The 27814-nt window shown below is 31.2% G+C and overlaps 3 protein-coding genes and 1 pseudogene across 8 annotated transcripts; all 4 read right to left on the bottom strand.

The window, feature by feature from the left end:
* Positions 1 to 313: 313 nt before the first annotated feature.
* Positions 314 to 1587, bottom strand: LOC111315698 (uncharacterized). Of its 2 annotated transcripts, none has more exons than XM_022917628.2 (2): positions 854 to 1587; positions 314 to 708 (listed from the first exon to the last, which is right to left on the bottom strand). In XM_022917628.2, exon 1 carries the CDS (start codon positions 1585 to 1587, stop codon positions 877 to 879), a length of 711 nt encoding a protein of 236 aa, XP_022773363.2. In that variant the 3' UTR covers positions 314 to 708; positions 854 to 876. The 2 variants fall into 2 exon arrangements, with proteins under 2 accessions (XP_022773363.2, XP_022773362.2); XM_022917627.2 differs by having other exon boundaries at positions 314 to 609.
* A 12335-nt stretch (positions 1588 to 13922) lies between these two features.
* LOC149513088 (uncharacterized) lies at positions 13923 to 15115 on the bottom strand. Its single transcript, XM_089749663.1, has 2 exons — positions 14364 to 15115; positions 13923 to 14218 (listed from the first exon to the last, which is right to left on the bottom strand). The coding sequence occupies exon 1, from the start codon at positions 15086 to 15088 to the stop codon at positions 14387 to 14389; it is 702 nt and encodes a 233-aa protein (XP_089605789.1). The 5' UTR covers positions 15089 to 15115; the 3' UTR covers positions 13923 to 14218; positions 14364 to 14386.
* Positions 15116 to 21660: 6545 nt separating this feature from the next.
* LOC111315697 (RNA-binding protein 2-like) lies at positions 21661 to 25430 on the bottom strand. Of its 5 annotated transcripts, none has more exons than XM_022917624.2 (8): positions 25190 to 25430; positions 25015 to 25106; positions 24088 to 24224; positions 23710 to 23995; positions 23526 to 23587; positions 23306 to 23387; positions 22507 to 22606; positions 21661 to 21867 (listed from the first exon to the last, which is right to left on the bottom strand). In XM_022917624.2, the coding sequence occupies exons 2-8, from the start codon at positions 25100 to 25102 to the stop codon at positions 21801 to 21803; spliced, it is 822 nt and encodes a 273-aa protein (XP_022773359.1). In that variant the 5' UTR covers positions 25103 to 25106; positions 25190 to 25430; the 3' UTR covers positions 21661 to 21800. The 5 variants fall into 5 exon arrangements, 4 of the variants coding, with proteins under 4 accessions (XP_022773359.1, XP_022773358.1, XP_022773361.1 ...); XM_022917623.2 differs by lacking the exon at positions 21661 to 21867 and adding an exon at positions 21874 to 22016; XR_016330806.1 differs by lacking the exon at positions 21661 to 21867 and adding an exon at positions 23080 to 23227 and having other exon boundaries at positions 22068 to 22606.
* A 713-nt stretch (positions 25431 to 26143) lies between these two features.
* On the bottom strand, positions 26144 to 27189 carry LOC111315156 (G-type lectin S-receptor-like serine/threonine-protein kinase LECRK4; annotated as a pseudogene).
* Between the last annotated feature and the right edge of the window lie 625 nt (positions 27190 to 27814).

Genomic DNA, 27814 nt, shown 5'->3' with positions numbered 1-27814 from the left:
ATACTTACAAATTCTCCAAACACAAGTACGTGCATTAATGCTTTGTTTGACTATTTTGAAGGTAATAAATTTTCCTTTCCCATATTGCCAATAATATAATGTTATTTCTATATTTTCTCTTTGTTTTTTGTTTTTTCTGTATGGCACTTTTACTACCCAATTGCATGAAATTGAGAAGCCCATGCAAATTCATGCAGAGACAGAAAAATAGATCATTTGCGAAAAGAAAAGGTAAGTCTTTTCAACCCAATCACACTCAAAGCCAAAGAAGAAAGAAACAAAATAATTTTAAAAAAAAAACGTGAACCATTGGTTTTTTAAGAGTAATGGATTTATTTTTATTACGGGTCAACCCATGCATTAGCAAAAGGTTGAAAAACACATACAATACATAAACGATTCATTTTATAATAAAGCAGAAATAAATAAGTACTGGACACCACTGAATAATACAACTGTCAAATACATGAATAATACTTGTCTACATTATTCTTTATCCTCTCTTCAAACGATGAGACTAGGCTCCCTTTTCTGCTGAATCTCTCTCACTCTGTTTATTTTTTCAAACCATTTTTTGTCCTTTTATTCGGATCACACTCTTCTCTTCTCCTGCAAGAACACATCGAGCTTTTCATTAAACTCATTAAATTCAAAAAAGGAAATGTGACATAATGCAGCTTGAATGCAAAAAATCACTCTTCTCTTCTCCTGCAAGAACACATCGAGCTTTTCATTAAACTCATTAAATTCAAAAAAGGAAATGTGACATAATGCAGCTTGAATGCAAAAAATATTTATGGAAAATGGTGTTACATACTAAAAAAAACTAAAGAAGTAAATGCATATATATTACCTTGGTACGGTTAAAACCGTAGCTTAGTAGTGGTGAGGAGGAGGGGGTGATGAGTAGACATAATGGGGTGGTGGTGGTGGGGGAGACTTGTATTTGTATGGCTCCTCCTTAGGAGGAGGAGGAGACTTGTATTTGTATGGCTCCTCCTTAGGAGGAGGAGGGGACTTGTACTTGTATGGCTCCTCCTTAGGAGGAGGAGGGGACTTGTACTTGTATGGCTCCTCCTTAGGAGGAGGAGGGGACTTGTACTTGTATGGCTCCTCCTTAGGTGGAGGAGGAGACTTGTATTTGTATGGCTCCTCCTTAGGAGGAGGAGGAGACTTGTATTTGTAAACTGGAGGAGGGGGTGGGGGAGACTTGTATTTGTATGGCTCCTCCTTAGGAGGAGGAGGAGACTTGTATTTGTATGGCTCCTCTTTTGGAGGAGGAGGGGACTTGTACTTGTATGGCTCCTCTTTAGGAGGAGGAGGAGACTTGTATTTGTATGGCTCCTCTTTAGGAGGAGGAGGGGACTTGTATTTGTATGGCTCCTCTTTAGGAGGAGGAGGTGGAGGGGACTTGTACTTGTATGGCTCCTCCTTAGGAGGAGGAGGGGACTTGTACTTGTATGGCTCCTCCTTAGGAGGAGGAGGAGATGAGTAAGGGTAATCGGCAGTGGTTTGAGAAGGCAAGCTGAGAGACACTGCAAGCGCTAGAAGAGTGAGAAAGAGAGAGGTCGACCCCATTTTTCCCATCTTTACTACAAAGTTGGTTTTGGTTATGCTCTTATGTAACCTCTTCACCCCCTTTATATAGATTTTGTTTTTACCTTCTAATCATCATAAAATCGACTTAAAATTTGTTTAACCTCTGTCAAACGCCACAATAAAAAAATTAATAAATAAAAAAATTGCAAATGGTTCAGGTTTGAACTGGTTTTCATGAATGTAAGAGGAAAAAGCTGGAGAGGTTCCAATCGTTGAATTTGGCAGCTTGGGATTGAGGTTGGTAGCTAAGCAAATAATAAATAATTAAAGAAACAGTACTGCCGTCAATACGAATATAATTTTTTGACTTAAATGAAATACCGTAATTCACGCAGAAAATTTTTTCGTATATAGATATATATATATATATACACACACTTTCATAGATTAAATTGCTTTGAAAACATTGTGTGGTTCCCAAACTTCTCCATGAATTTTTTGGCTACAATTCTTTGCGGGGAATCTCCAGTTTCTAATTGTCGTTTCTAAAAATTTTGTTTCCTATGGGCGTATCATGGAAAATAATTTAAAGAGTCCGTTTGCTTTATTAATCCAATTAAAATATATATAAAATCTGAATCTTAGTTTAGTTGGTTTATGTTATCATCTTAAAGAGATGATAATTAACAAATTTATATTCAAATTCCATCACCAATAATCTTTTTTTCTGTCCTCAAATTAAGGTTTCTTTTGCATAAAATGCACTCATAAATATGCATATATATAATAAGAAATCAACTTATACAATGTAAATTAAATTAGTTTTACATTTTTTAATCAATGATTTTAATATATTTTAAAGTTAAGATTAAATTGTTTTTTTTTTTTTACTTATCTCTCTCAAGTATAATACTTGAATCTATTGAAATCAAAAGTTAAAAAAATTATAAAACTTTTTTAGTTTTACATTGTGTAAGTTAATCCCTCAAGGCTATGTTTGGCACGTAGGATTAGTTGAAAAATAAGATACTAATCATTTTATCATATATTTGTTATACATTTCAATAAAAAGGATTGGATTATTGAAAGGATTAGATATCTTATGCTAATAGGATAATTTTATCATTTGGAAAATTAAAGAATTATTTTTAATCTATAAGATTAAATTTACATGTCTTGTTATACCCTTAAAAATTATATCAATAATTTAAATTATATCAACTTTGAGAAAAGATAATTTTGACAAATAAATAAATTATCCTATTTTAATCTTTGCACACATTAAATATAAGATAAGATGACATTATTTAATTTAATTATATTTATAATATTATATTATCATAATTTTGTGTATCAAACATAACCTATATATACATGTGTATGTATGGAAGCAACACAAATTACGATTAATAAAACATACACTCAATTTGATTAATTTAATCACCGACAGAGGAAATCATTCCCCACTTATAACTAACCAAAATTTAATTAAATCCTTTAATATAAGTTTAGAGACGATTAATTGTTTTGATTATCTAATTGCTTCAAGAAAACCACAGCAACGACAGCGGTGCACTTTATAGCTAACACATGCTTGCCCTTTATGAAATTTAATTATTATTCAAAGATTAAGTAATAATAATCACATAAGAAAAAATTTATTAAGAAGACATCCTTCTTAAATAATAAAAAATACTGCTTCTAAAATTTATTAATTGTTTTTAATGCAAGGGATATAAATAAATCTCCATCACTTTGATTAATTACTTGACTAACATTAATTTTTTAAGATATTTTTCCCTCAAACACCGATTTAAGCATGGAAAAGCAAATACCGAATCGACTTCCAACCTTTCTCTTGATATTTTACTTTGTCTTTTGGGTATTTATCCCGGATCTATTTTCCATTTTTTACACAAATAATTAAGCTTTTTAAGCAAAAAGAATGCTTCAGAAAAATCTACAAATAATTTAAATTGTACATGTAAAATAGTATACTTTAGGCATTTACATTGAATCTTTAATTGTTTGATTTTTTTATATAAAAATGTTAAAAAATAGGGGCTCTGAGATTTATTATAGATAATTATTATTCCCATATATAAAGTAATAATAATGAACATAGGATAAATATAACTGCAAAACAAAACCCAAAAAAACTTTTAGGGATAATTTCAGATAACTTTAGTTATAGATTTAGTAAAAATTATGATGGCAATGGAAACAAAACATTGAAAAAAACTTAGGAAACGTCTAAAAACCCGCTACATTCATTCATTCGTTCATTTTTCTTGCATGACTGCTCATCTGCCATTGACAAATCTGTAGCACTTTCTAGCCACTCAAGGTACGGATATATTTGAGGAGTAGGTGAAGACTCGGACTTGTAATTTTGTCTCACTTTTACTGCTTCTCTATTTTTTTTTTTTTTTTATCTATCTCTAGAAATAACTATAATAAGCTTTTATAAATCCTTCTCAAATCTCGTGTAGATGCGATGCAGCCAATTATTAACTTCGGTTATTGCTTAATAATCGAAAATGAAGTCATTTGTCAGAGATTGATTTTATTATTGTTTTGATAGGAAAAGAAATTGAGATAGGTAAAATGTTTAATCTTATAATAATTTAGATAAAATTTATCAGATTTGAGTTTAATTAAATAAGTTTTATCAATTAAACCATCCGTTTTTGACACATGTAAGATTCTTTATTCTTTATATTTGAACTCTGAAGTTAGCTATTGAACAATCAAAGTAATATTAACTTGGTAATTTGATTGAATCGGTAAATATCGAATATTTTATTTATAAATTTTAGTTTGATTTTCGTTATCATCAATCATTCTTAATAGATAATATGTAAGTTCAATATCAGTGTTTGTTAAAACTTACCGACTCTTAAAATGGAGTAATTTTCTCTCACCTAAATTTTTAAAAAAAGATTTAATTGAAGACAAAAGCAAACAAAAAAAAAAAGTAAGTCGATGTAAGTCATTTAAAACCAATAAAATATTGTAGAACACAAGTTACCTTTAAAATCAAGATGTAAGTCGATATAGCACAAGATAAGGCGTATGAAACTAGGATACTGCTAAAAATTAAAGAAGAAGTGAAAAAGCAATTTGATGTTGGATTTTTGGAGGTGATAAAATATCCTGAAAGGGTAGCCAACCTAATACCAATTCCTAATAATGATGAAAAAATGAGAATGTGTGTCGATTATCGAGATCTGAATTGGGCAAGCCCTAAGGATAATTTTCCTCTACCTCACATCGATACTCTAGTAAATAATACTGCTAGGCATTCCATATTTTCCTTTGTGGATGGCTTCTCAAGCTATAATCAGATCAAGATAGCTCGAGATGATATGGAAAAAACTATATTTGTGACCATATAGGGGACATCTATTACAAAGTCATGCCTTTTGGGTTAAAAAATGTTGGTGTCACTTATCAAAGAGCAATGGTGACTCTCTTTCATGACATGATGCATAAAGAAATAAAGGTATATGGTGACTTTCTTTCATGACATGATGCATAAAGAAATAGAGGTATATGTGGATGATATGATTACGAAATCTCGTGAAAGAGAAGATCATGTAATCAATCTCAAAAAGCTATTTGACAGGTTGAAAAGATTTCAGCTAAAGTTGAATCCTGCTAAATGTACATCTGGTGCCAAATCAAGAAAACTATTGGGCTTTGTGGTTAGTGAAACAGGAATCGAAATGGACCCAGATAAGGTACAAGCCATCCAAAACTTATCTCCTCTTCGTACCCTAAAAGAAGTGCGGGTTTCCTAGGGAGATTGAACTATATTGCTCGTTTCATCTCTCAACTCACCTACAAGTGCGATCTTATTTTCAAGGTTTTTAGAAAACATGATCCAAGAGAATGGAATGATGAATGCCAAGAAGCTTTTGACAAAATCAAAGAATACATATCAAATCCACACATATTGGTACCACCTGTTTCAAGAAAGCCTTTGATCTTATACTTAACGGTACATGAAAATTTCATAGGATGTGTGCTGGGGGCAAAGAGATGAAACTGACAGGAAAAAACGAGCAATATACTACTCGAGTAAAAACTTCACTGATTATGAGTCTAAGTATTCACCATTAGAGAAGATATGTTGTGCATTAGCCTGGATAACTCAAAAGCTTAGACAATATATGCTTTATCACACTACTTGGCTCATAGCAAACTGGATCATATTAAGTATATCTTCGAAAAGCCCTCATTGACAGGAAGAATAGTACGCTGGCAAGTTATGCTTTCAGAATATGATATCATTTATATGACTCAAAAAGCTATAAAAGGAAGTGCCGTAGTCGAGTTCCTTGCAGATCTTGCTGCCAAAAATTATGAACCAATGAACCTAGAGTTCCCTGATGAAGATGTGATGGCCATTGAAGGAAATGAACCTGTTGAAGAATCTTTGAGGATGTATTTTGATAGAGCTACTAATGCTTTAGGTCATGGCATTGGGACAATTTTAATATCTCCTAATGGGCACCATTATCCCATTACAGTCAGGTTAAATTTTAATTGCACAAATAATGTGACTGAGTATGAGGCCTGTGTTATTGGTCTGCAAGCAGCAATTGAAAAAAAATCAAAAGTATTAAATGTGTTTGAAGATTCAGCTCTAGTCATCTATCAATTGCGAAGAGAATGGAAAACCAGAAATTTTAAGTTGATACGGTACCATAAATACATCTTTCAGTTGGTTAAACAATTCGAAAAAATTCAATTTGAGCATTTACCTAGAGAGAAAAACCAAATTGTTGATGCACTAGCTACTTTAGCTGCAATAATTAAAATAGATGTAAATACTAAAATCTAACCCATCAAGTTGGATGTGAAGGATGAACCAGCACATTGTTCAGATGTTGAAAAAGAAGTTGATGGGAAACCATGGTATCATGACATCATGTAATACATTAAAAGCCAGCAATATCTAGAACATGTAACAAAAAATGATAAGAGAACTATTAGAAGGTTGGCTATGAGTTTTTTTTTTTATGGAGACGTTCTCTATAAAAAAGGTCGAGATCAAGTACTCTTAAAGTGTGTGAATGCAGCTGAAGCAAAGAGAATTATTGAAGAAGTGCATGATGAAGTTTGTGAGGCACATGCAAATGGTCATATGATGGCTAGACAAATTATAAGGGCTGGATATTATTGGTTGACAATAGAGAGTGACTGTATTGATTATGCCAAAAAATGCCATATGTGTCAGATCTATGCTGACAAGATCTACACTCTTTCAATAGCATTGCATGTTTTGGCTCCTCCATGACCATTCTCTATGTGAGATATGGATGTCATTGGTCCCATCACTCTAAAAGCTTCAAATGGACATAGATTCATTTTTGTGATGATTGATTACTTTACAAAATAGGTAGAAGCCGCATCATATGCTAGTGTGATCTGATCTGTGGTAAGCAAATTCATAAAAAGGGAGATAATATGTAGATGTGGGCTTTCAAAGATAATTATTTCTGATAATGCCAAAAATTTAAACAGTAAAATGATAAATGAAGTTTACACTTAGTTCAAGATTCATCACCGTAATTCGACACCATATCATCCAAATATGAATGGGGTAGTAGAGGCTACAAACAAGAATATAAAAGAATCTTAGAGAAAATGACTGATACTTATAAAGATTGGCATGATAAGTTACCTTTTGCTTTGCATGCTTATAGAACATCGGTCCGAACATCTACTGGGACCACTCCGTTCTCTTTAGTTTATGAAATGAAAGCTGTGCTACTGGTCGAAGTAAAAATTCTCTCGCTAAGAATCCTGATGGAGGTAGAATTAAAAGAAGCATAATGGGTTCGAAATCACTACGAGCAGTTAAACCTCATTAAAGAGAAAAGACTTAAAGCACTTTGTCATGGTCAATTATATCAAAAAAGGATGATAAGAGCACATGACAAGAAAATTCATCCCCATTGCTTTAGAGAAAGAGATTTAGTGTTGAAAAATATCCTTCCAAATTAACATGATAATCGAAGAAAATGGACACCAAATTAGGAAAGCCCGTATATGGTGAAAAAGCTCTTTTTCTAATGGGGCATTAATTTTGGCAAAGATGGACGAAGTGATTTACCTACTCCGATAAACTCAAATGCTGTGAAGAAATATTTTGCTTGAAAGAAAAAAATGAAAAAATAATGACTCATCTAAGCTGAAAACCTGAAAAAAGTGACTTAGATGTGAAGAAAAAGCATCATTCCATAATACAAAGGCAAATGTAATTTGATAAACTCTGAAGGATCAAAGAAGTCATCTAATTTATTTTTAGAAAAAGAATCTGGGAATATTTTGTTCATGATTATCTTATGATCATTATTTGGGCACCTTTGTTTCAACTCAAATACTTTGCCATGCACTTGTTACCAGTCTATTAAAATATGCTATCTTTCTTTTGGAAATAACACCTATCCATTCCTTTATTCTCATTTTTGTCCGCCATACGAATAGGAGAAACGTGTGATTGCATTTTATTGGTCTTGGACTTAAAATGATGAAAAGAAAAAGAAACATGAAATATCTTAGCATTACTTTTTAAAAGTTGACAAAGGCAAATGAAAAAGGATGAAAAAAGCATGAAAAGACATTGATGTTGCAAACTTTTGAAGAAGAAAAATATTGTGGTCAGATGTTAAGAACATATTGATCATATAAGAATTCTGATAAAATAAGCCAAAAAGTGAGAGATTTTAAGAACCTTTTTATTACAATGAATAATTTTGATTGCATTGCATGCATTACATTTAAAGCACTCAATACATGCATCCATGAGCAGTTTTAATAAGGATAGAGACTTTCTATTTTCTAATGAAAAATAAGATCAAACAAAAGATTTCAAAAGAGAGAAATTTACTTGTTCAAATATGAGGACTTGATTTGAAGAACAAATGAGATTTTTAAAGTTGTTGAGCCTCTGCTGAGAGGAGCTTTTTCAAGATAATTTTTAAAGTTGTTGAGCCTCTACTGAGATGAGCTTTTTCAAGATGAGATTTTTAAAGTTGTTGAGCTCCTGCTGAGAGAAGCTTTTTCAAGATGAGATTTTTTTAAAGTTGTTGAGCCTCTGCTAAGAGGAGCATTTTCAAGATTTTATAGTTGTTGAGCTTCTGCAGAGAGGAGTTTTTTCAAGATGAAATTTTAAAGTTGTTGAGCCTCTATTGAAAGGAGCTTTTTCAAGATAAGATTTCAAAAATTGTTAAGCCTCTACTGATAAAAGCTTTTTCAGATGAAATTTTTAAAGTCGTTGAGCCTCTGCTGAGATGAGCCTTTTTCAAGATGAAATTTTTAAAGTTGTTGAAAATTTTTAAAATTGTTGAGCCTCTACTGAGAAGAGTCTTTTTCATATTTTAAATTTTTAAAAGTTGCCGAGCCTCAAATGAGAGAAGAATTTTCGATTTGAAAAAAAAACTTTTCGAGTAGTCTATGTTCAAAAAAAAAAATCCATTTGGATTTCGGATAAATTTATTTTTTTTATTTTTGCCTTATTACTGATTATTAGTAATGTGCAAAGAGGGGCAGCTGTGGACATCAAATTTATTCGATAAAATAAAAAATAATAATATTATTAAATACAATAATAAAAATTAAACAAAAAATATAAAATACCAAAAAAAAATAAATAGAACAGAAAAAAATGAGGGATGGCAGTGGTGCCTTCCCCGACACCACTGCCACCATACCCTACCACCCATCCATCACCATGCCCTACACCCCACCCCTCTGATCACCTTATCCTACCACCCATACCAATACCCTCGCTCAGTTGAATAAAACAGAAAAAAAATAATAAGGCATGGGGCTCATGCTTACACCCTATGCCGAGCCTTGTGCCATTCCTTCAAGCACACGCACGGTCGGAGCTATATAAATAGAGCTCTTAGCCGAACAAAAAGAAAGGAAGCTGTAAAAAAAAAATAGAGCTTTCTACCTAAAACAAATTCAACACAGTCCTCCTCATAAAAAAAAAACCCAGTGTCGAGAGCTTTTTACACAAAGAAGAAAAAAAGTCAGTTTTAAAAAAAAGAGTTCGAATACAAAAAAAAATAGTTTCACCGAAACTTTAAAAATAGATCTAGGAAAGTGAGGACTCTTTTTGGTGAAAAAGAGGTCAGATCTGTGTTCAGGAGGTTGAAAGGAGTTTGTGGGTGTTTTTTAGAATTTTTCGACACCGACAACGATGGCTGAATCTCGCTGCTGACAGAACCACAACGGTCATCACGACGAACTGCCATCGATCCCAAGTCAGCCTGAAAAAAAAAAAAAAGAGGGAGAGAGGGCATTTTTTTTGGGAAAATGGGAAAGAAATGATCGAAAAAAATTTTTGGGCTTTTATATAACATGTCAATAGCCAAAACGACATTCTTTCAATAAACGCCCAAAACGATATCGTTTTAAAACCTAGCGCGTCAACCCACCGACCCGACCCAAGGTCCACACAACCAACCTGTGACCCGACTTACCCTTAGACCTAGACCGATTTAGTCAACCGCGCTCAGACTGAGCCGAACTGATACCGAACCGCTAAACTAACCAGACTGCACCCAGATCGAGCCAAACCACACCCGAACCGTCGAACCACACCCAAACCGCCGAGCCGACCGCATCCGCGTTGACTAAACCATTGACCGGTCTGGTTCAGAAAAAAAAAATTTTAGAAATTTTTTTATATTTTATATATATATTATTTTGGTTATTTTAATTATTGAACTTAATATTTTTGCATGTAAAAAATGTTTAAATTTACCAAAATAATTTTTTATTGTTTTATAATCTTAATTAATAAAAAATAAATAGTAAAATATATGATAAAAGTTTTTATAATTTTATTAACTTTAAAATAAATCTTTTAAAACAATAAAGAATAATAAAAAAATAAGAAAAAGAAATTTTTATCCGACGATGAGATTTAAAGGCATTCCGAGTAGTGATACCTATGAAATCTCTAGGTGAGAAATTTTTTTTTTTAAATACTACCAATGTATTGGAGTATTTATAAAAAAAAATTTCAATACAATAAAATTTTTCTTTTTTTTCTGTTAGATAAATAAATAAAAATTAATTAATTAATTAAAAATATAAGTAATAAAATGAGAAGGAAAGAAATTTTATCCGATGATGAGATTCTAAAAGTATTCCGAGTAGAGATACTTTAAGAAATCCTAGGTGAAAAGATTTTTTTTAAATACTAGCAGTTTATTGAAATATTTATAGAAAATCTTCAATATAATGAAATTTTCATTTTTCTTCAAAATTTTAAATAAAATATTAATAATGAATAAAATTTCTAAAAAGAATAAAATGTGTGCATCAATATGATAACATTTTGCATTGCATGCATGATATTTTTTACAAAAAGTAAATTTGAGCCTCCGATGATGAGATTTTAAGGTATTTCAAGGAGCGATTCCTAAGAAATCTCTAGGTGAGAAAATGTTCTTTTAATGTTACTAACGTACTGAAACATTTTAAGAATTATTTCAATAAAAATGTTTTAATTTATTTTTCTCGAGAATAAAAATTTTTTTCTTATAAACAAAAAAATCAAGGAAATTATTTTTCGAACACCAAAAATTGAATTATTTTTATCAAAATCAAAGGATAACACGTTGTTAATTGGTACCGTTTTTAACAGGCGCTGTTGGGGTGCTAATCCTTCTCCACGCATAACTGATTCTCGAACGCAGACTATTTCGCAGACCATAAAATTATCTTTTTTAATCAATTTTAAAATTTTATTAAAATGATATGTTTTAGTAGGTAGCCAATCGCACCTAGCCAAAAAAGATTTGTGACGACTCCGTTATTTTTTATTTCGTTTTCAAATTCGTCGGACAAACACAAAACCGTTACAACACTACTCAAAAAATATTTTTGGGGTGAAAAGTTGCTTTTGAAAAAAAAATCAATATATTACCCTGCATTTTAAATATATATGCATTTTTAATATATTTTAATTACTAACAGCACTTTTTCACAACAGTATTAAATGCTTAAAAATTTTAATTATACTTTTTAAATGTATTTTTTTCAACTCAAATGTTACCCATTTACAATTGAAATGCTAAATTAACCCTAATTGTGTTATGGTAATTAATTTATTGAAGTAAAAAATTCAATTCAGACTAAATAGGGGCCTAACACTAGTTTTAAATTAAGGTCTACTGATTTTTGCAATTTAATAAAATATGATTGAATCAATTATTTAAATCTAACAAAATTTCGGAAAATTAGCTTGAGGCTTTGGATGTGTTCCTGTCTAGATTCACTTCTAATTGAGTCGTGAATACGTCTTCGTGCAGAAGTTTTAGACCAAAACAATATGACAAACACCATCCCTCAAAAAAAAAAAAAAAAAGGACGGAAAAATGTCGAATAATTCTGCACTTTTTGTAACAAATCTTTGAAAGAAAAAATTATTTTTTTTAGTAGGAAAATAATAAGAAAAGAGAAGGAAAATCAAGATATTTGTACATTTCTCTTTACTGGAAATCTAATCCTTTCAAATATACATTTAATTTAAGTTAATAATTTTGTTTATAATTTTAAATCTATGAAAGTACAGTTACAAATTTTATCATTTGCATTAGCAAAATATTTTAATTTTATTATGTTTATGTTAAACATATCAACAAATTTGAAAGTAACATAACAAAATTTAATAAAATTGAAATACAAAGATAAGATTAAATATTAAATCATAATATTGTGACAAATTTTACTTTAGTGCCTGTTAAATTATAATAAGCATTGATTTTGAAAACTTAACTAATTTGTGATGGAATTTTGGTATGAACCTCATTTGAGAGCACTATAATTTATTTTCTTTACATTTCAACATATCTACAATCAATAGAAGAAGAATTTGATTATGAAATTGAAATGTGTCATAATATGCTGGCTTTCTTTTCTTTTCATTTACAGTTATTAAAGATCAAAATTTCAGACTGAGTATAAAAAAATATGTAATTTAATCTCTGCCTTTCTTCTTCAAAGAAAAATTGCTTGTCTCTCCGGATTCTCATCAATCAAGCCAAGTGATTCCGCAGCAAAAGTTGACTTGATATAGAACCAAAAAAAAAAAAACCCTGCAAGTGGCATTCTCCATTTCATACAATGAATTCTCAATCATGTGGATCCCGCAGTATGCGGGATGAGATTATATGATTCCCAAAATTATGCACTTCTTTCTTCCCCCTTTATTAACCTTTTAATTATCAAAATGACCTCTGTCACACACGTATGTATTTCACCCCATTTTTTCCATTTTTTTTTCAACTGAAGCCAAAACTATAATAGACTTCGATTCAATTGATGGATACATTTTGTAAAATTTGATGCCAATTTAGAAAAGTAATACGTTTATAAGATTTCCCTAAAAAAAAAAAAAAACACGTTTGTGAAGTTTTTGAGGTATGCTAATGGTCAAAGACTCAAAGTCCTGGTTTGAATAGATTTTTTTTTTTTTACAAAGCCATCGAAACCAATTCAACGAGAGTGAAAAATATTCCTTTAATACGATTCGTACAGCTAATTTACTCATGAAATTTAATCTCATGCACGTGCACTTGAAATGAGCTTTCAAATTTAATTATAAATAAATGTATCTGTAAAATTATTGATGGAACAAAATTACTGAAATGAATGTGTGAAAATATTAAGAGGGATTTGTGAATTATAGAAATGGTCAAAGGCTCAAAAGTCATATAGTTGTTGGTTAATTGCTGCGAGTCCTTTACCTTACATACTGTTATCAATTACCATATGGGATATTTGCTGTCTAGGGAAAGTAGGTAAAGCCAGCCAAACCAAAGGCAACTTAAACTCTATTTGGCTAATTTTTTCTGCCAATTATGCTGCTTCAAGAGCAGCCTCATCTGCCAACCACAACAACTTTCTGCCCTTTTTTTTTTTTTTTTGGCATCCATGTTAACAGAAACAGTAGGAACTTTTCAATTAACATAATTTCCAAATGATGATAGAATATTAAACAAAGCCAATTATGCTTTTCTCGTTTAACTTTCAGATTATACTTGACAAATTCTCCAAACACAAGTACGTGCATTAATGCTTTGTTTGACTATTTTGAAGGTAATAAATTTTCCTTTCCCTTATTGCCAATAATATAATATTATTTCTATATTTTCTCTTTGTTTTTTGTTTTTTCTGTATGGCACTTTTACTACCCAATTGCATGAAATTGAGAAGCCCATGCAAATTCATGCAGAGAAAGAAAAATAGATCATTTGCGAAAAGAAAAGGTAAGTCTTTTCAACCCAATCACACTCAAAGCCAAAGAAGAAAGAAACAAAATAATTTAAAGAAAAAACGTGAACCATTGGTTTTTTAAGAGGAATGGATTTATTTTTATTACGGGTCAACCCATGCATTAGCAAAAGGTTGAAAAACACATACAATACATAAACGATTCATTTTATAATAAAGCAGAAATAAATAAGTACTGGACACCACTGAATAATACAACTGTCAAATACATGAATAATACTTGTCTACATTATTCTTTATCCTCTCTTCAAACGATGAGACTAGGCTCCCTTTTCTGCTGAATCTCTCTCACCCTGTTTATTTTTTCAAACCATTTTTTGTCCTTTTATTCGGATCACACTCTTCTCTTCTCCTGCAAGAACACATCGAGCTTTTCATTAAACTCATTAAATTCAAAAAAGGAAATGTGACATAATGCAGCTTGAATGCAAAAAATATTTATGGAAAATGGTGTTACATACTAAAAAAAACTAAAGAAGTAAATGCATATATATTACCTTGGTACGGTTAAAACCGTAGCTTAGTAGTGGTGAGGAGGAGGGGGTGATGAGTAGACATAATGGGGTGGTGGTGGTGGGGGAGACTTGTATTTGTATGGCTCCTCCTTAGGAGGAGGAGGGGACTTGTACTTGTATGGCTCCTCTTTAGGAGGAGGAGGGGACTTGTACTTATATGGCTCCTCTTTAGGAGGAGGAGGGGACTTGTACTTGTATGGCTCCTCCTTAGGTGGAGGAGGAGACTTGTATTTGTATGGCTCCTCTTTAGGAGGAGGAGGAGACTTGTATTTGTAAACTGGAGGAGGGGGTGGGGGAGACTTGTATTTGTATGGCTCCTCCTTAGGAGGAGGAGGAGACTTGTATTTGTAAACTGGAGGAGGTGGTGGAGGAGACTTGTATTTGTATGGCTCCTCTTTGGGAGGAGGAGGGGACTTGTACTTGTATGGCTCCTCTTTAGGAGGAGGAGGAGACTTGTATTTGTATGGCTCCTCTTTAGGAGGAGGAGGGGACTTGTATTTGTATGGCTCCTCTTTCGGAGGAGGAGGGGACTTGTATTTGTATGGCTCCTCCTTAGGAGGAGGAGGAGACTTGTATTTGTATGGCTCCTCCTTAGGAGGAGGAGGAGATGAGTAAGGGTAATCGGCAGTGGTTTGAGAAGGCAAGCTGAGAGACACTGCAAGCGCTAGAAGAGTGAGAAAGAGAGAGGTCAACCCCATTTTTCCCATCTTTACTACAAAGTTGGTTTTGGTTATGCTCTTATGTAACCTCTTCACCCCCTTTATATAGATTTTGTTTTTACCTTCTAATCATCATAAAATCGACTTAAAATTTGTTTAACCTTTGTCAAACGCCACAATAAAAAAAATTAATAAATAAAAAAATTGCAAATGGTGTAGGTTTGAACTGGTTTTCATGAATGTAAGAGGAAAAAGCTGGAGAGGTTCCAATCGTTGAATTTGGCAGCTTGGGATTGAGGTTGGTTGCTAAGCAAATAATAAATAATTAAAGAAACAGTACTGCCGTCACTACGACTATACTTTTTTGACTTAAATGAAATGCCGTAATTCACGCAGAAAATTTTCTCGTATATATATATATATATATATATATATATATACACACTTTCGTAGATTAAATTGCTTTGAAAACATTGTGTGGTTCCCAAACTTCTCCATGAATTTTTTGGCTAGAATTCTTTGCGGTGGAATCTCCAGTTTCTAATTGTCGTTTCTAAAAATTTTGTTTCCTATGGGCGTATCATGGAAAATAATTTAAAGAGTCCGTTTGCTTTATTAATCCAATTAAAATATATATAAAATCTGAATCTTAGTTTAGTTGGTTTATGTTATCATCTTAAAGAGATGATAATTAACAAATTTATATTCAAATTCCATCACCAATAATCTTTTTTTCTGTCCTCAAATTAAGGTTTCTTTTGCATAAAATGCACTCATATATATGCATATATATAATAAGAAATCAACTTATACAATGTAAATTAAATTAGTTTTACATTTTTTAACCAATGATTTTAATATATTTTAGAGATAAGATTAAATTTTTTTTTTTTTTTTTTACTTATCTCTCTCAATATTTGAATCTATTGAAATCAAAAGATAAAAAAATTATAAAACTTTTTTAGTTTTACATTGTGTAAGTTAATCCCTCAAGGCTATGTTTAGCACATAGGATTAGTTGAAAAATAAGATACTAATATTCTATTATATGTTTGTTATACATTTCGATAAAAAGGATTGGATTATTGAAAGGATTAGATATCTTATGCTAATAGGATAATTCTATCCTTTGAAAAATTAGAGAATTATTTTTAATCCATAAGATTAAATTTACATGTCTTGTTATATTCTTAAAAATTATATCAATAATTTAAATTATATCAACTTTGAGAAAAGATAATTTTGATCAATAAATAAATTATTCTATTTTAATATTTGCACACATCAAATATAAGATAAGATGACATTATTTAATTTAATCATATTTATAATATTATGTTATCATAATTTTATGTATCAAACATAACCTATATATACATATGTATGTATGAAAGCAACACAAATTAGGATTACTAAAACATACACTCAATTTGATTAATTTAATCACCGACAGAGGAAATCATTCCCCACTTATAACTAACCAAAATTTAATTAAATCCTTTAATATAAGTTTAGAGACGATTAATTTTTTTGATTATCTAATCGCTTCAAGAAAACCACAGCAACGACAGCGGTGCACTTTATAGCTAACACATGCTTGCCCTTTATGAAATTTAATTATTATTCAAAGATTAAATAATAATAATCACATAAGAAAAAAATTATTAAGTAGACATCCTTCTTAAATAATAAAAAATACTGTTTCTAAAATTTATTAATTGTTTTTAATGCAAGGGATATAAATAAATCTCCATCACTTTGATTAATTACTTGACTAACATTAATTTTTTAAGATATTTTTCCCTCAAACACCGATTTAAGCATGAAAAAGCAAATACCGAATCGACTTCCAACCTTTCTCTTGATATTTTACTTTGTCTTTTGGGTATTTATCCCGGATCTATTTTCCATTTTTGACACAAATAATTAAGCTTTTTAAGCAAAAAGAATGCTTCAGAAAAATCTACAAATAATTTAAATTGTACATGTAAAATAGTATACTTTCGGCATTTACATTGAATCTTTAATTGTTTGATTTTTTTATACAAAAATGTTAAAAAAATAGGGGCTCTGAGATTTTTTATAGATAATTATTATTCCCATATATAAAGTAATAATAATGAACATAGGATAAATATAACTGCAAAACAAAACCCAAAAAAACTTTTAGGGATAATTTCAGATAACTTTAGTTATAGATTTAGTAAAAATTATGATGGAAATGGAAACAAACCATTGAAAAAAACTTAGGAAACGTCTAAAAACCCGCTACATTCATTCATTCGTTCATTTTTCTTGCATGACTTCTCATCTGCCATTGACAAATCTGTAGCACTTTCTAGCCACTCAAGGTACGGATATATTTGAGGAGTAGGTGAAGACTCGGACTTGTAATTTTGTCTCACTTTGACTGCTTCTCTATTTTTTTTTTTTTTTTTTGATCTATCTCTAGAAACAACTGTAATGAACTTTTATAAATCCTTCTCAAATCTCGTGTAGATGCGATGCAGCTAATTATTAACTTCGGTTATTGCTTAATAATCGAAAATGAAGTCATTTGTCAGAGATTGATTTTATTATTGTTTTGATAGAAAAAAATTTGAGATAGATAAAATGTTTAATCTTATAATAATTTAGATAAAATTTATCAGATTTGAGTTTAATTAAATAAGTTTTATCAATTAAACCATCCGTTTTTGACACATGTAAGATTCTTTATTCTTTATATTTGAACTCTAAAGTTAGCTATTGAACAATCAAATTAATATTAACTTGGTAATTTGATTGAATCGGTAAATATCGAATATTTTATTTATAAATTTTAGTTTGATTTTCGTTATCATCAACCATTCTTAATAGATAATATGTAAGTTCAATATCAGTGTTTGTTAAAACTTATCGACTCTTAAAATGGAGTAATTTTTTCTCACCTAAATCTTTAAAAAATATATTTAATTGAAGACAAAAGCAAACAAAAAAAAAGTAGAAAATTCAAAATCAAATTAGGCAGAGTGGTTAGCATTACATAACAAAATTCAATAACACTAAATGTTTTTTCTAAAACAAACAAGTTTTGATGTGGATATATGCCAAATGTGTCACAAATTTCTGGACAACGAGTATATTTGTCATGTTTCAATTATGATAGTCATAACTAATTTGCTTATTTTCAAGCTGATAATAATTATTAATGACTTTAGGAGGGTTTTAGAATCAGTCGTTTTTTTTTTTAAAGTAAAATATATTATTGGACATTTAATTATATTTGCATTTTTAAAATGATCATTTAAATATTGATTTTTAATTTAATGATAAAGTTTGAGTAAATATTTTTTATTACCTAATTGATAATCTCTAATATTGTGCCGACATGACATGCTAACGTGGCATTATAAATTTAAAAAAAAATAAATTATGTTGATATAATAATGTCATATGACGCTTGATAGTTGATATATCATTATCAGTATATCAATAAAAACTAATGATTGAATGAAAAAAAAAATCATAAACTCTAATAATTAAATAAAAAATTTTAATAATACCATTTTAAAAAATACAACCACAAATTGAGTGATCAATTGTATAATTTACTTTATTTTATTACCTGACTAACTTACTAATCCAAATGCCCTAGAAAATTAAAAAAGATTAAATCTTAGATCTAGACTTAGCTTTTTGAGGAATTTGGCTGGTAAAACTGTAATTCTTTAATTCTAGTTTCAATCGTGGGATGGTTTTAAAAAACAAGGTAAGTTAAAAAAATATTTACTACAAATTAAATAAATAAAGGAAGCTAGAAAGAATTATAAAGAGAGAAAACAAAGCTAAGAAAGCAATCGATTTTTTCCAAAGGTTTTGTTGACATTTTGTTGTAAATAGGAACTAAAGAATCGAATTAACAGCAGTCCAATTTCGTTACTCTTTCTTTTTGAAGGATCAAAATTGACTGCTGCCATCTGATAAATAAAGCAAACTTGTACAAAATCCACTACAATTACTAAATATGTCTAAGTTAATTTCACCCAAAAAAAATTTGTTGCATATTTTATTTATTTAATTAAAGAAAAAAGATTTATTGATGTCAAATCCCGTGTTAAATTCATAATTTCCTTAATTTTGTTGGAAAATTTACCAAATATGAAACACAAGCTAATCACCATTCATTCAATGGTTAGCCTATATCTAATCCCGAGCTGTATTCTGTTAATCAAACTACTTAGCTTCTTCTAGATAGCCAATATTATACAATAAATCATAGGTGCTTCCAGTCTATGCTTTGCGTCAATTGCTTCTATTTATTTTCTTAGGTTTCAATCTTGGGCTGTTTTTAAAAGATAAAAATAATTTAAAAAGCAAGAAAGAAACAGACAACACAACTTCCTATTGATTTTCTTATTGATTATTCCTTAGTTGTCAACCTTGGCTTGTAATTAGAAGATTATATTAAACATAGTAACAATAAAAATAAATAAAAAACAAAAAGCAAGGGGAAGAATGAACGAAAAAGGAAAAGAGAGAAAGAGAAAGATTACAGCTTTGCGATTGATTTTCTTTCCCAAAAGTTTTATTGACAAATAAGGATTTCGTCTTTGAGTTTATCATTAACAGTGACTTTATTTTTTTTAACAATGAGCAGTAAAAAAAAATAATGATGTTACAAGGTAGCCGCCCATGTTTTTTTTCTTTCTTCTCAGATGAAGGACAGAAATCCCAATTGCCTTCAATCTCGGAGGAAAAAGCCGTGCAAAACGTACGTAGAAGATTACTTCTACCTCCCGAACTATGCGCCAACGGTTAAAGTTCAAAATTTAAGATTCTAACTTCAAAATTGTTTGAGATTCAAATTTAATTTAATTAATTTATATATAAATTTAAAATTATATTTACAAAATTATATATACATAAATTTTAATTTTAATTTAATCGAATCATATAAAATTCAAATTAAAGTACTTATAATTTGATCCTTTATTCTTATAATGTATTTTTTTTTTGTAAAAAAAAATTATATGTACATTAAAAAATATTGTGATCTATGGCAATAAAAAATTGAAAAACCATGTGCCAGTTGAGGCTCTTATTATTATTTTTTTGTTAAACAATTTGTTTAACTCAATGATTGGTAGGTATCTCTCAAAACTTCATCTCACTAAATATCTGTTAAAACTTTAATCTAATTCCCAAATCTTTTGCTTGTCAAACTATCCATGTTTACTAACTTGTACTTCATTAAATTAATCGTTTGAATCTGTACTCTATGCTCTAAATTCATATCCTATCACCGACAGAAGAACGATGATATACAGTGCACCACGAAATTCTGACTAGTTTCCATGGATCAAATTTATCTAAAATTATTGTCAAGAAATTGATCTGTTATTTTCAACCCTTGCCTTTTGAAAACTTCGAAGGAATACTTTTCAAACGGTTATACATTATACGTATCTTTTGTCATTGTTATATTGGGTCATTTTATCTGGCAGTTGTCAAACAATTTTCCTAAAGCTGTAAATATGGAGAGAGAGAGCTTAGGGGAACTCTTTTTTTTTCTTGCTCATAAAAACGATAGATGTCGACCATTAGGGTGGCGGTGGTGATGGTAGGCCATGATTTTTTGTTATTTTCTTTGCGTCCAAACATGAGTAGCGATGATCAACTGATAATTTCTCTCTTCCTATCTAGTTTTAGGATAAAATTTTGATCAATTTTTGTTTTGGAAAATAGTAGAGTTGAGAATTTCCGTCACTTAACATAGGATAATATGGACCATTTTATTTACAATGATTGTAATATAATTAATCAATTACAATTTAAAATTACATAAGATATATTAAAATTTTATATAGATCTTACATTTATAAATGGTAGATTTTTACATATTTTTTATTATCATTGAACAATTATAATATTATAGTAAAAAAAATTGTAAATGATATGCTTTCAGAGTAATAAAACTACTATTTTTAGCATTGTTTTATAAAATTGTGTACGACTGTCCATGTGAGATAATGTGTAATGTTAGGAATATGCCATCGAAGATGCAAGCAAGGATGAAAAAAGTCAATGTTATAAGTATACCATAGTAACGAAGGGGATAAGCAGATTATCCCACATGGACTTAAAAACATATTTTCTTTTGCCCATTCTCAGACACGAACTTCCTAAATCAATAAAAGATTGTACTTGAAAGCAATTAAGCCTTGCTGTCCCACATGGGCTTTAGCTTTGGCGGAGAGGAGTTTGCCTGAATCACTTTCCTTCCAAAGAAGAACACAATGGCAATTATAGTTAGCTAATGGCTTAACGTCGGAAATATTTTTTGAATTATAGTAACATATTTAATATAATATTTTAATTTTTAAAATTTTTAATTTAATATTTAAATTATTAATTTCTTAATTAATATAATATTTATTCTTAATGTGATTAATTTTACATAATAGAACGTTATGAATAAATAATCTCCCACATACAAAATTAATTAATAAATATATAATTTAAATATTATTATTAAAATTTTTTTAGTTTAAGTAATTCATTAAACTTTTCAACATTCGTGACATTATCTGTTAGTTAATTAGCACCATGTTTGTAGTTTTCTCTTCTCCGAGAGAAAAAAAGGACTCAACTCCAAAGAATTATTGTTTTCCTATATCAAGTCTACAGGCCCAAAGAGAGAAACTTCAACCATTTTGGACCACTGGAAATTGGACCGAATATACTTTGCAAGGGGCTTAGAATAGAACAATTTGTTTTTTCAGCAATTGAGTGGACCATTTCTCCAGCGATTTGCAGCAAAGTGCTTCTGAATGAGGATGACAACCCTGTAAAGAGAAACGAGTGGGATTTTCCTTAAGTCTCCCATCAAAATTACCATCTGCAAGCAAGCCGATGCTGTTTCACCAGAGTTGCAATCAAGGAATTTAAAGCCATGTCATAGCTTGCATAGAAGCATTGTTTTTTCTCAATGACCCTAAAAGCAATTTTACAATATCAGATTTGCTAGTTAGACTTAGATCACATATAACAGATGTCAACTCCTGAGAAAATAATTAACATTCGCAATAATAAATCCATTAGCTAACACTGAATAGTGTTGGCTAGACTAATCAATATCAGAGCTTGTAAGGTGGAAAACACTAATTCCTCTCTTAAAACACTAAATGCTAATGCTACCATGATCTCTACCAAAAACAAAGAGCTCTTTTCTCTAGAAGTTATTGTACAGCACAGCTTCTTGAAATGTTCAAGCAATTCAACAATTGCTTGATCCTCACCATCCTAAATTTTTGGGCATCTCTAGTGCCAATATTTGGAGGGATTGAGCATTTTAAATTGCAAGTTGTAAATATACTATTTAATTAAAACACCCACTCCTCAAAACCCTGTCATATATAGAAAAGATGTGAGCCATTAAAATTGGCTTGCATACAGCCTAGTTTTTCCCAGAGTGTGATATTCACCTCCTTCCACGAACTCCAGTACCTGACCGTGGGCCTGGGAACCGAGAAAACTGCAGCCTCAAGTAGTTAGAATCAGGATCATGTTCATCCATTTTATAACCTGCACAATCCAACAATGAAATCAACTTACTCAGGAAGTTGAGAAAAGCATTAATGCAAATGCACATATCAGCCAATGGATGATGGGATAAACCTATGGCATATCATACATCAAACTTGTCTTTTCAATTGCATGTCTCCACTGATAGCATTGCTTTTTGAAAAAAAAAAGCGTACATATATTTCCACCTGCATTAGGCTCACTTCCTTCTAAAATCATGCATGCATGGCAAAATTTTAAAGAAGATACTACACAAACCTACAAGAGCTAGAAACCAAGACATATAAGGAAACCCACAAAGCACAAAAAAGCTACCAATATAATTCTTTCTTCTTTTTTTTTTTTGGGTTAATGTCATGAATGGTCTCTGAAATATAATGAAATATTCAAAGTAGTGCCTGAATTTTAAAAATGTCTAATGTAGTACCACATTGAACATTTTACTATAGTTCAAGGGTCATTTGTTACATTACCCTTTTTTTGTTTTTTTGGGGGGGGGGGTTGAAGTGGGATTCAAACTCTGCCTTTGAGTAGAGGGTACATGCACCTACCACTTGAGCCAAATGCTTGGGTACACCAATATCATTCTATTGCATTCATTATTGTTTCCTATTGTGTTTTCTGAGAAAAAAACCATGTATCACTTCCCAGTGATAAGCTACCTTCTATAAGTGTCACAATAATGGAAGAAGAGATCACCTTGCAAGGCACTCATTGCAGTTGCTGCACAGGCAGGACTTGAAAAATCAACAAAACAAAGGATAATAGGATCTCCACCACGCTGCATTACCAATGCATCAGGTTTTAGCTTTCAACAAAACAGTCAGGCTTATGACAATTTAACTTGTGTAAGAAAACAACAAAGAATGTCGTGCTACAGGAGACAAATTAAGGATTCGCCATTGTCTAGTCCACTTACATGGCGCGATTCTTTGCTCACTAGTCGTACTTCTTTATATCCCACAAATGGGCGAAAGATATCTAAAGCCTTGATCAAGGAATGTGAACCAACAGTTGGAAGCAAGGTAATCAAGTTGAAGTATGTTATCATAAAAGACATATCAGTATATCTTAATCAAGCATTGCATCACTATATAGGATACGGGCTACTTCCCTCATTGTGCTGTCAGGAGGAAGTCCCTCAACATATAGAGTATTGGAAGCATCTGGAGGTAGAGGTACAGTATCCCGACCTGGCCTAGACATTGCATCCACTGGAAGTTCACCACCATAACCAACATTTCGACCATTTGATGCCATATCTGGAGCAGCAGATCCAGGACGACCCATCACAGGAGGATCGGCTAGTGAACGAGCTGGCATTGCACCAACAGCCCTTCCCAACCCACCATATGTACTAGCTTCTCCAGCAGTAAAAGAAGAAAATTTCTTCAAAAGCAATTAAATGAATGCTTTAGAAAACAAAAATCGAGATGCATGGTGGGGGATCAATAAGCATGAGTAAAGATTCAAGATGGTACCGCACTCTGGAGATAGCGGTCATATGCCGATCCAATTGTTTTTGTGTCCTTCACAGACAGATGTCCACCTCGATCATCATCTCTTGCCAAATAATTATGCATCTCATGAGCTGCATGCAACCCAGAAGGTGGGGCATCTGTGAATTGGAAAATAGAAAATTTAGGTGCAACTCATTTTAAAGCAGATAATAAGTTTTATTAGATATACAAGAAGTGAAACAAGCAGATTTCTTAAATTTATTATGAACAAAATGGAAAGATAAAAATAACGATTCACAAAGTAAATGGCTAAATGCAAATCTGAATAAAATTGACAACTAGCTATGATGAAAAAAAGTAACTTGTGGCAACTAATAACTATGCACCGACAACTCAAATTATTTCAGCAGCTGGATATGTACAAAGAAATCTGTCCAACAAATGTCAATTTGAAAATAATAATAATAATAAAAGAAGAGGGTATGGAAACAACAGAAACGAAGCAAAATACAAGCTTGCAAAGACCCCAAAAGATAAAAGGTTAAGGACAATCTATTATTTTGGGTTTCAATGATCATGCCTTTATTATCTGACAATTAATTGATTTGATAACTTAAAACTTAGATTCTATATTGAATATTGAACAGATTGTTTCAAAATAGAACATCTAAAATTTCTACAGCATTCATTTTGATTGCTAAAAAAAAAAATCAACTTTCACGCATGCTCATCCAAATATCCATCTAATTAAACTAAATACATCAAACCAATACTTTAGTCCAACACAGAGTTCGAACGAACAAAATACTACCAATCTCATTGAAAATTTAGGACTTTTTCTGAACTAATCTCAAAAGCAGCTAAAAATAAAACAAAATTGAACCAAAGATTTTGCAAAATAGACAAAGACAAAGGCAACAAAAAGGATTTCAAAAGAAAGAAGTGTACCGTAGTCAGAACGAGGTCGTTTAAGCATCCCACCCGAAGACAGCATCGGAGGAGATGTCTGTTGCCGATTCCAGTAACCATCCGCCATTCCTCTGCAAAAACAATAATAAATATTTATTTTTTCTTATCTTCGTTATGCAAAAAAAGGAATTTAATTGATAGAGAAAGAAAAGACCTTGGCCGGCAATTGAGGAAACCCTAGCTCTCGCTCTCTAATTTTCCCCCCTTTGATTATTTTCGTCGGGGATTTTTTGTTTCTGAGACAAAGCACAAATCTGATTTCCCGCTGAGCTTCTCCAACGAGTAACGAGTCACGACTCAAAGAGTCACGAAACAACTCGCAAGTCACGTTTGTCCGTGTTTGAAGGAAATTAATTTTCGGTGCGCTAGCCTTTGTATTTTTTTGCCATGGCCCCATGTTATTTGGCGACCTCTTAACTTTAGGATTTTTATTTTTTTAATAGTGAATATTTCAGGATTTTAAAGTTACATTTTTTTCCAGTTTTCTTTAACAAAAGAATTTGGTATTTGAATAATTGTTATTATAATATTTAAATCTAGCATTTAAGAATTCTAAACATTGATTTATTTTGTATTTGAACATTTGATTCAATAATTAATGAAAATATTTTAAATTTTATGCTTTTTAAATAAAAATTACTAAATAAATCAATTTTTTTAATAATAATAATAATAATAATAATAATATTATTATTGTTATTAATCAATATGCAATTCAACATATTCACATTTAATGGGAGTTAAACTTAAAATTTAAATATTTTAAAATTTTTTCAAGTGAGACAAAACCTTACTTACATCCCGTTTATTAGTTCAATGAAGAATCACCGTATTAGAAAATATTAATTAAACCGAAAAATCTAAATAGACTTAGTGATAGGCGAAATAAAAATGATAGTTAGGATCATTGGAAATAGGCTTTAATAATTAGATGAAATTCAATGTCCGATTATTCTCATGTGATCTTAACTATTTATATATAAACATTACTGACAGAAACTTCTGGTGGGTTGTAGACTCTGACAGACAGCCAATGAGGAAGTAGTGAAGGAAGTTGGACGAAGAGGAGGGGCTGGAATGTGCATTGTCCCTTCCAGCAACAGGATAACCATCTTCAGTGATAGTCTCAATGATGGATCATCCTGGATGCACCATGAACAGAAACAATCATACACAGTGTGGAAGAATTACTACATTCTCTGGAGCATTCAAGTCTACCTCCTTCCACAACAAACGATCTCGACCAACATTATTCCAAAGCTATATTCGCAGTTTTGGTGCCACCATTCAGGGGCAACATACCATCTTGTTTCTCTGATTCCTGTGTATGTCTTGGTTTGATCTGACATCAGTAACTTACCCGAACCAAAGTCCGAAATTTTGGCGCATCCTTTCTCGTCCATTAGCATGTTTTGGGGTTTGATGTCACAATAGATGATCTGGGTTTCACACTCTTCGTGCAAGTAGAAAATTCCTCTCGCTACGTCCAATGCTATTTCAGTTCTCCCCTACCAATCTGTCTTTAATCTAGCTGTAAAGAAAAAAAAAAATCTGCAAGTGAAGCATGACTCATGTATTCATATATATACATATATATATATATATATCAGAAGCATATTAGCCTATATATATATATACACACATATATCATAAGCATATTAGCCCCTCGTGGTAGTAACCGAGCAATTGAACTAGGTTCTTGTGGTGTGTTTTACCAATTGTTTTCATTTCATTTTAGAATTCTCTTTCTCCTTCAGTCACTACTTTTTCTAGTCTCTTGATGGCCACAATTCTGTTACCATTTGATAGAACCCCTTTAAAAACTTTCCCGCAAAATCCTTTACCAATTTCTTCTTTGAAATTATTTGATGCATCTTTGAGCTCCTCATATGAAAATGATCTCTTGGTGACATTTTCAGCGAATCCATTATTTTTTGGATTTGATATCCTCCGATAACCTCTGACGGGTCACCGATATACAAGAACACTCAAGGATGCTAGATGCAAGCGTGAAAAATACAATGCTTGTAATGAAGATGCCCCTTTCTCGCTCAATCGTTTCCTTTGCCGTCATTTGTCGCTGCCTTGAGAAAAGTTGTAACTGGATCACCTATTTTCCTTCCAAACCTCAATGGAAGCTTTAGCTTTTGGCATTCCGGGTCAACATAGATGGCAGCTTCACTGCTAATATTACTAATACGGTTTTCTCCACATGCGTCTCTCGTCAAAGATAAGAAAGCAAAATATAATTTTAGAGATCACGATAACTCTGATACTACTTGTTAGACAAAAAGCTTTCTATCAATCAGGCCAATGAAAGCATAATCAAACGATCAATCAATTGCATAAAACATAATAATTTAACGTGGTTCGATCCAACCAACTTACGTCTACAGATGAAAAAAAGATCAATTAGTTGTAGAAAATTACAAATATACAATCACATCAGCCACATCAATACCCATAGATAATCTCAATCTCCTCTAATCCTATAAAATATTCTCAACCTAAAAAAACATATACTCATGTGCACCCATGCACCATATTTATGTGAACCCTTTCAGTCTCCTCTGATCTACTTACAAACATTCAAACATTCACACCTATAAGGATCCTATAGGGTGTATACCCCATAAAACCCTATAACTCTCTTACATTTTTTGCTTATACCTAACCTTATAAAGACTTCATCTATTTATAAGCATACAAACTTGCCTATTAAGAACCCTTTTTTCTCTTAAAATTCTTCTCTTGCAAGTTTTATTATCCATCAAGCAAT

Source organism: Durio zibethinus, chromosome 20, assembly GCF_047325235.1.
Source record: "Durio zibethinus cultivar Kanyao isolate XHJ-2024 chromosome 20, ASM4732523v1, whole genome shotgun sequence".
Taxonomy (NCBI): Eukaryota; Viridiplantae; Streptophyta; class Magnoliopsida; order Malvales; family Malvaceae; genus Durio; species Durio zibethinus.
Note: the sequence above shows the minus strand (reverse complement) of the source record. Positions and strands in the feature narration are given on the sequence as shown.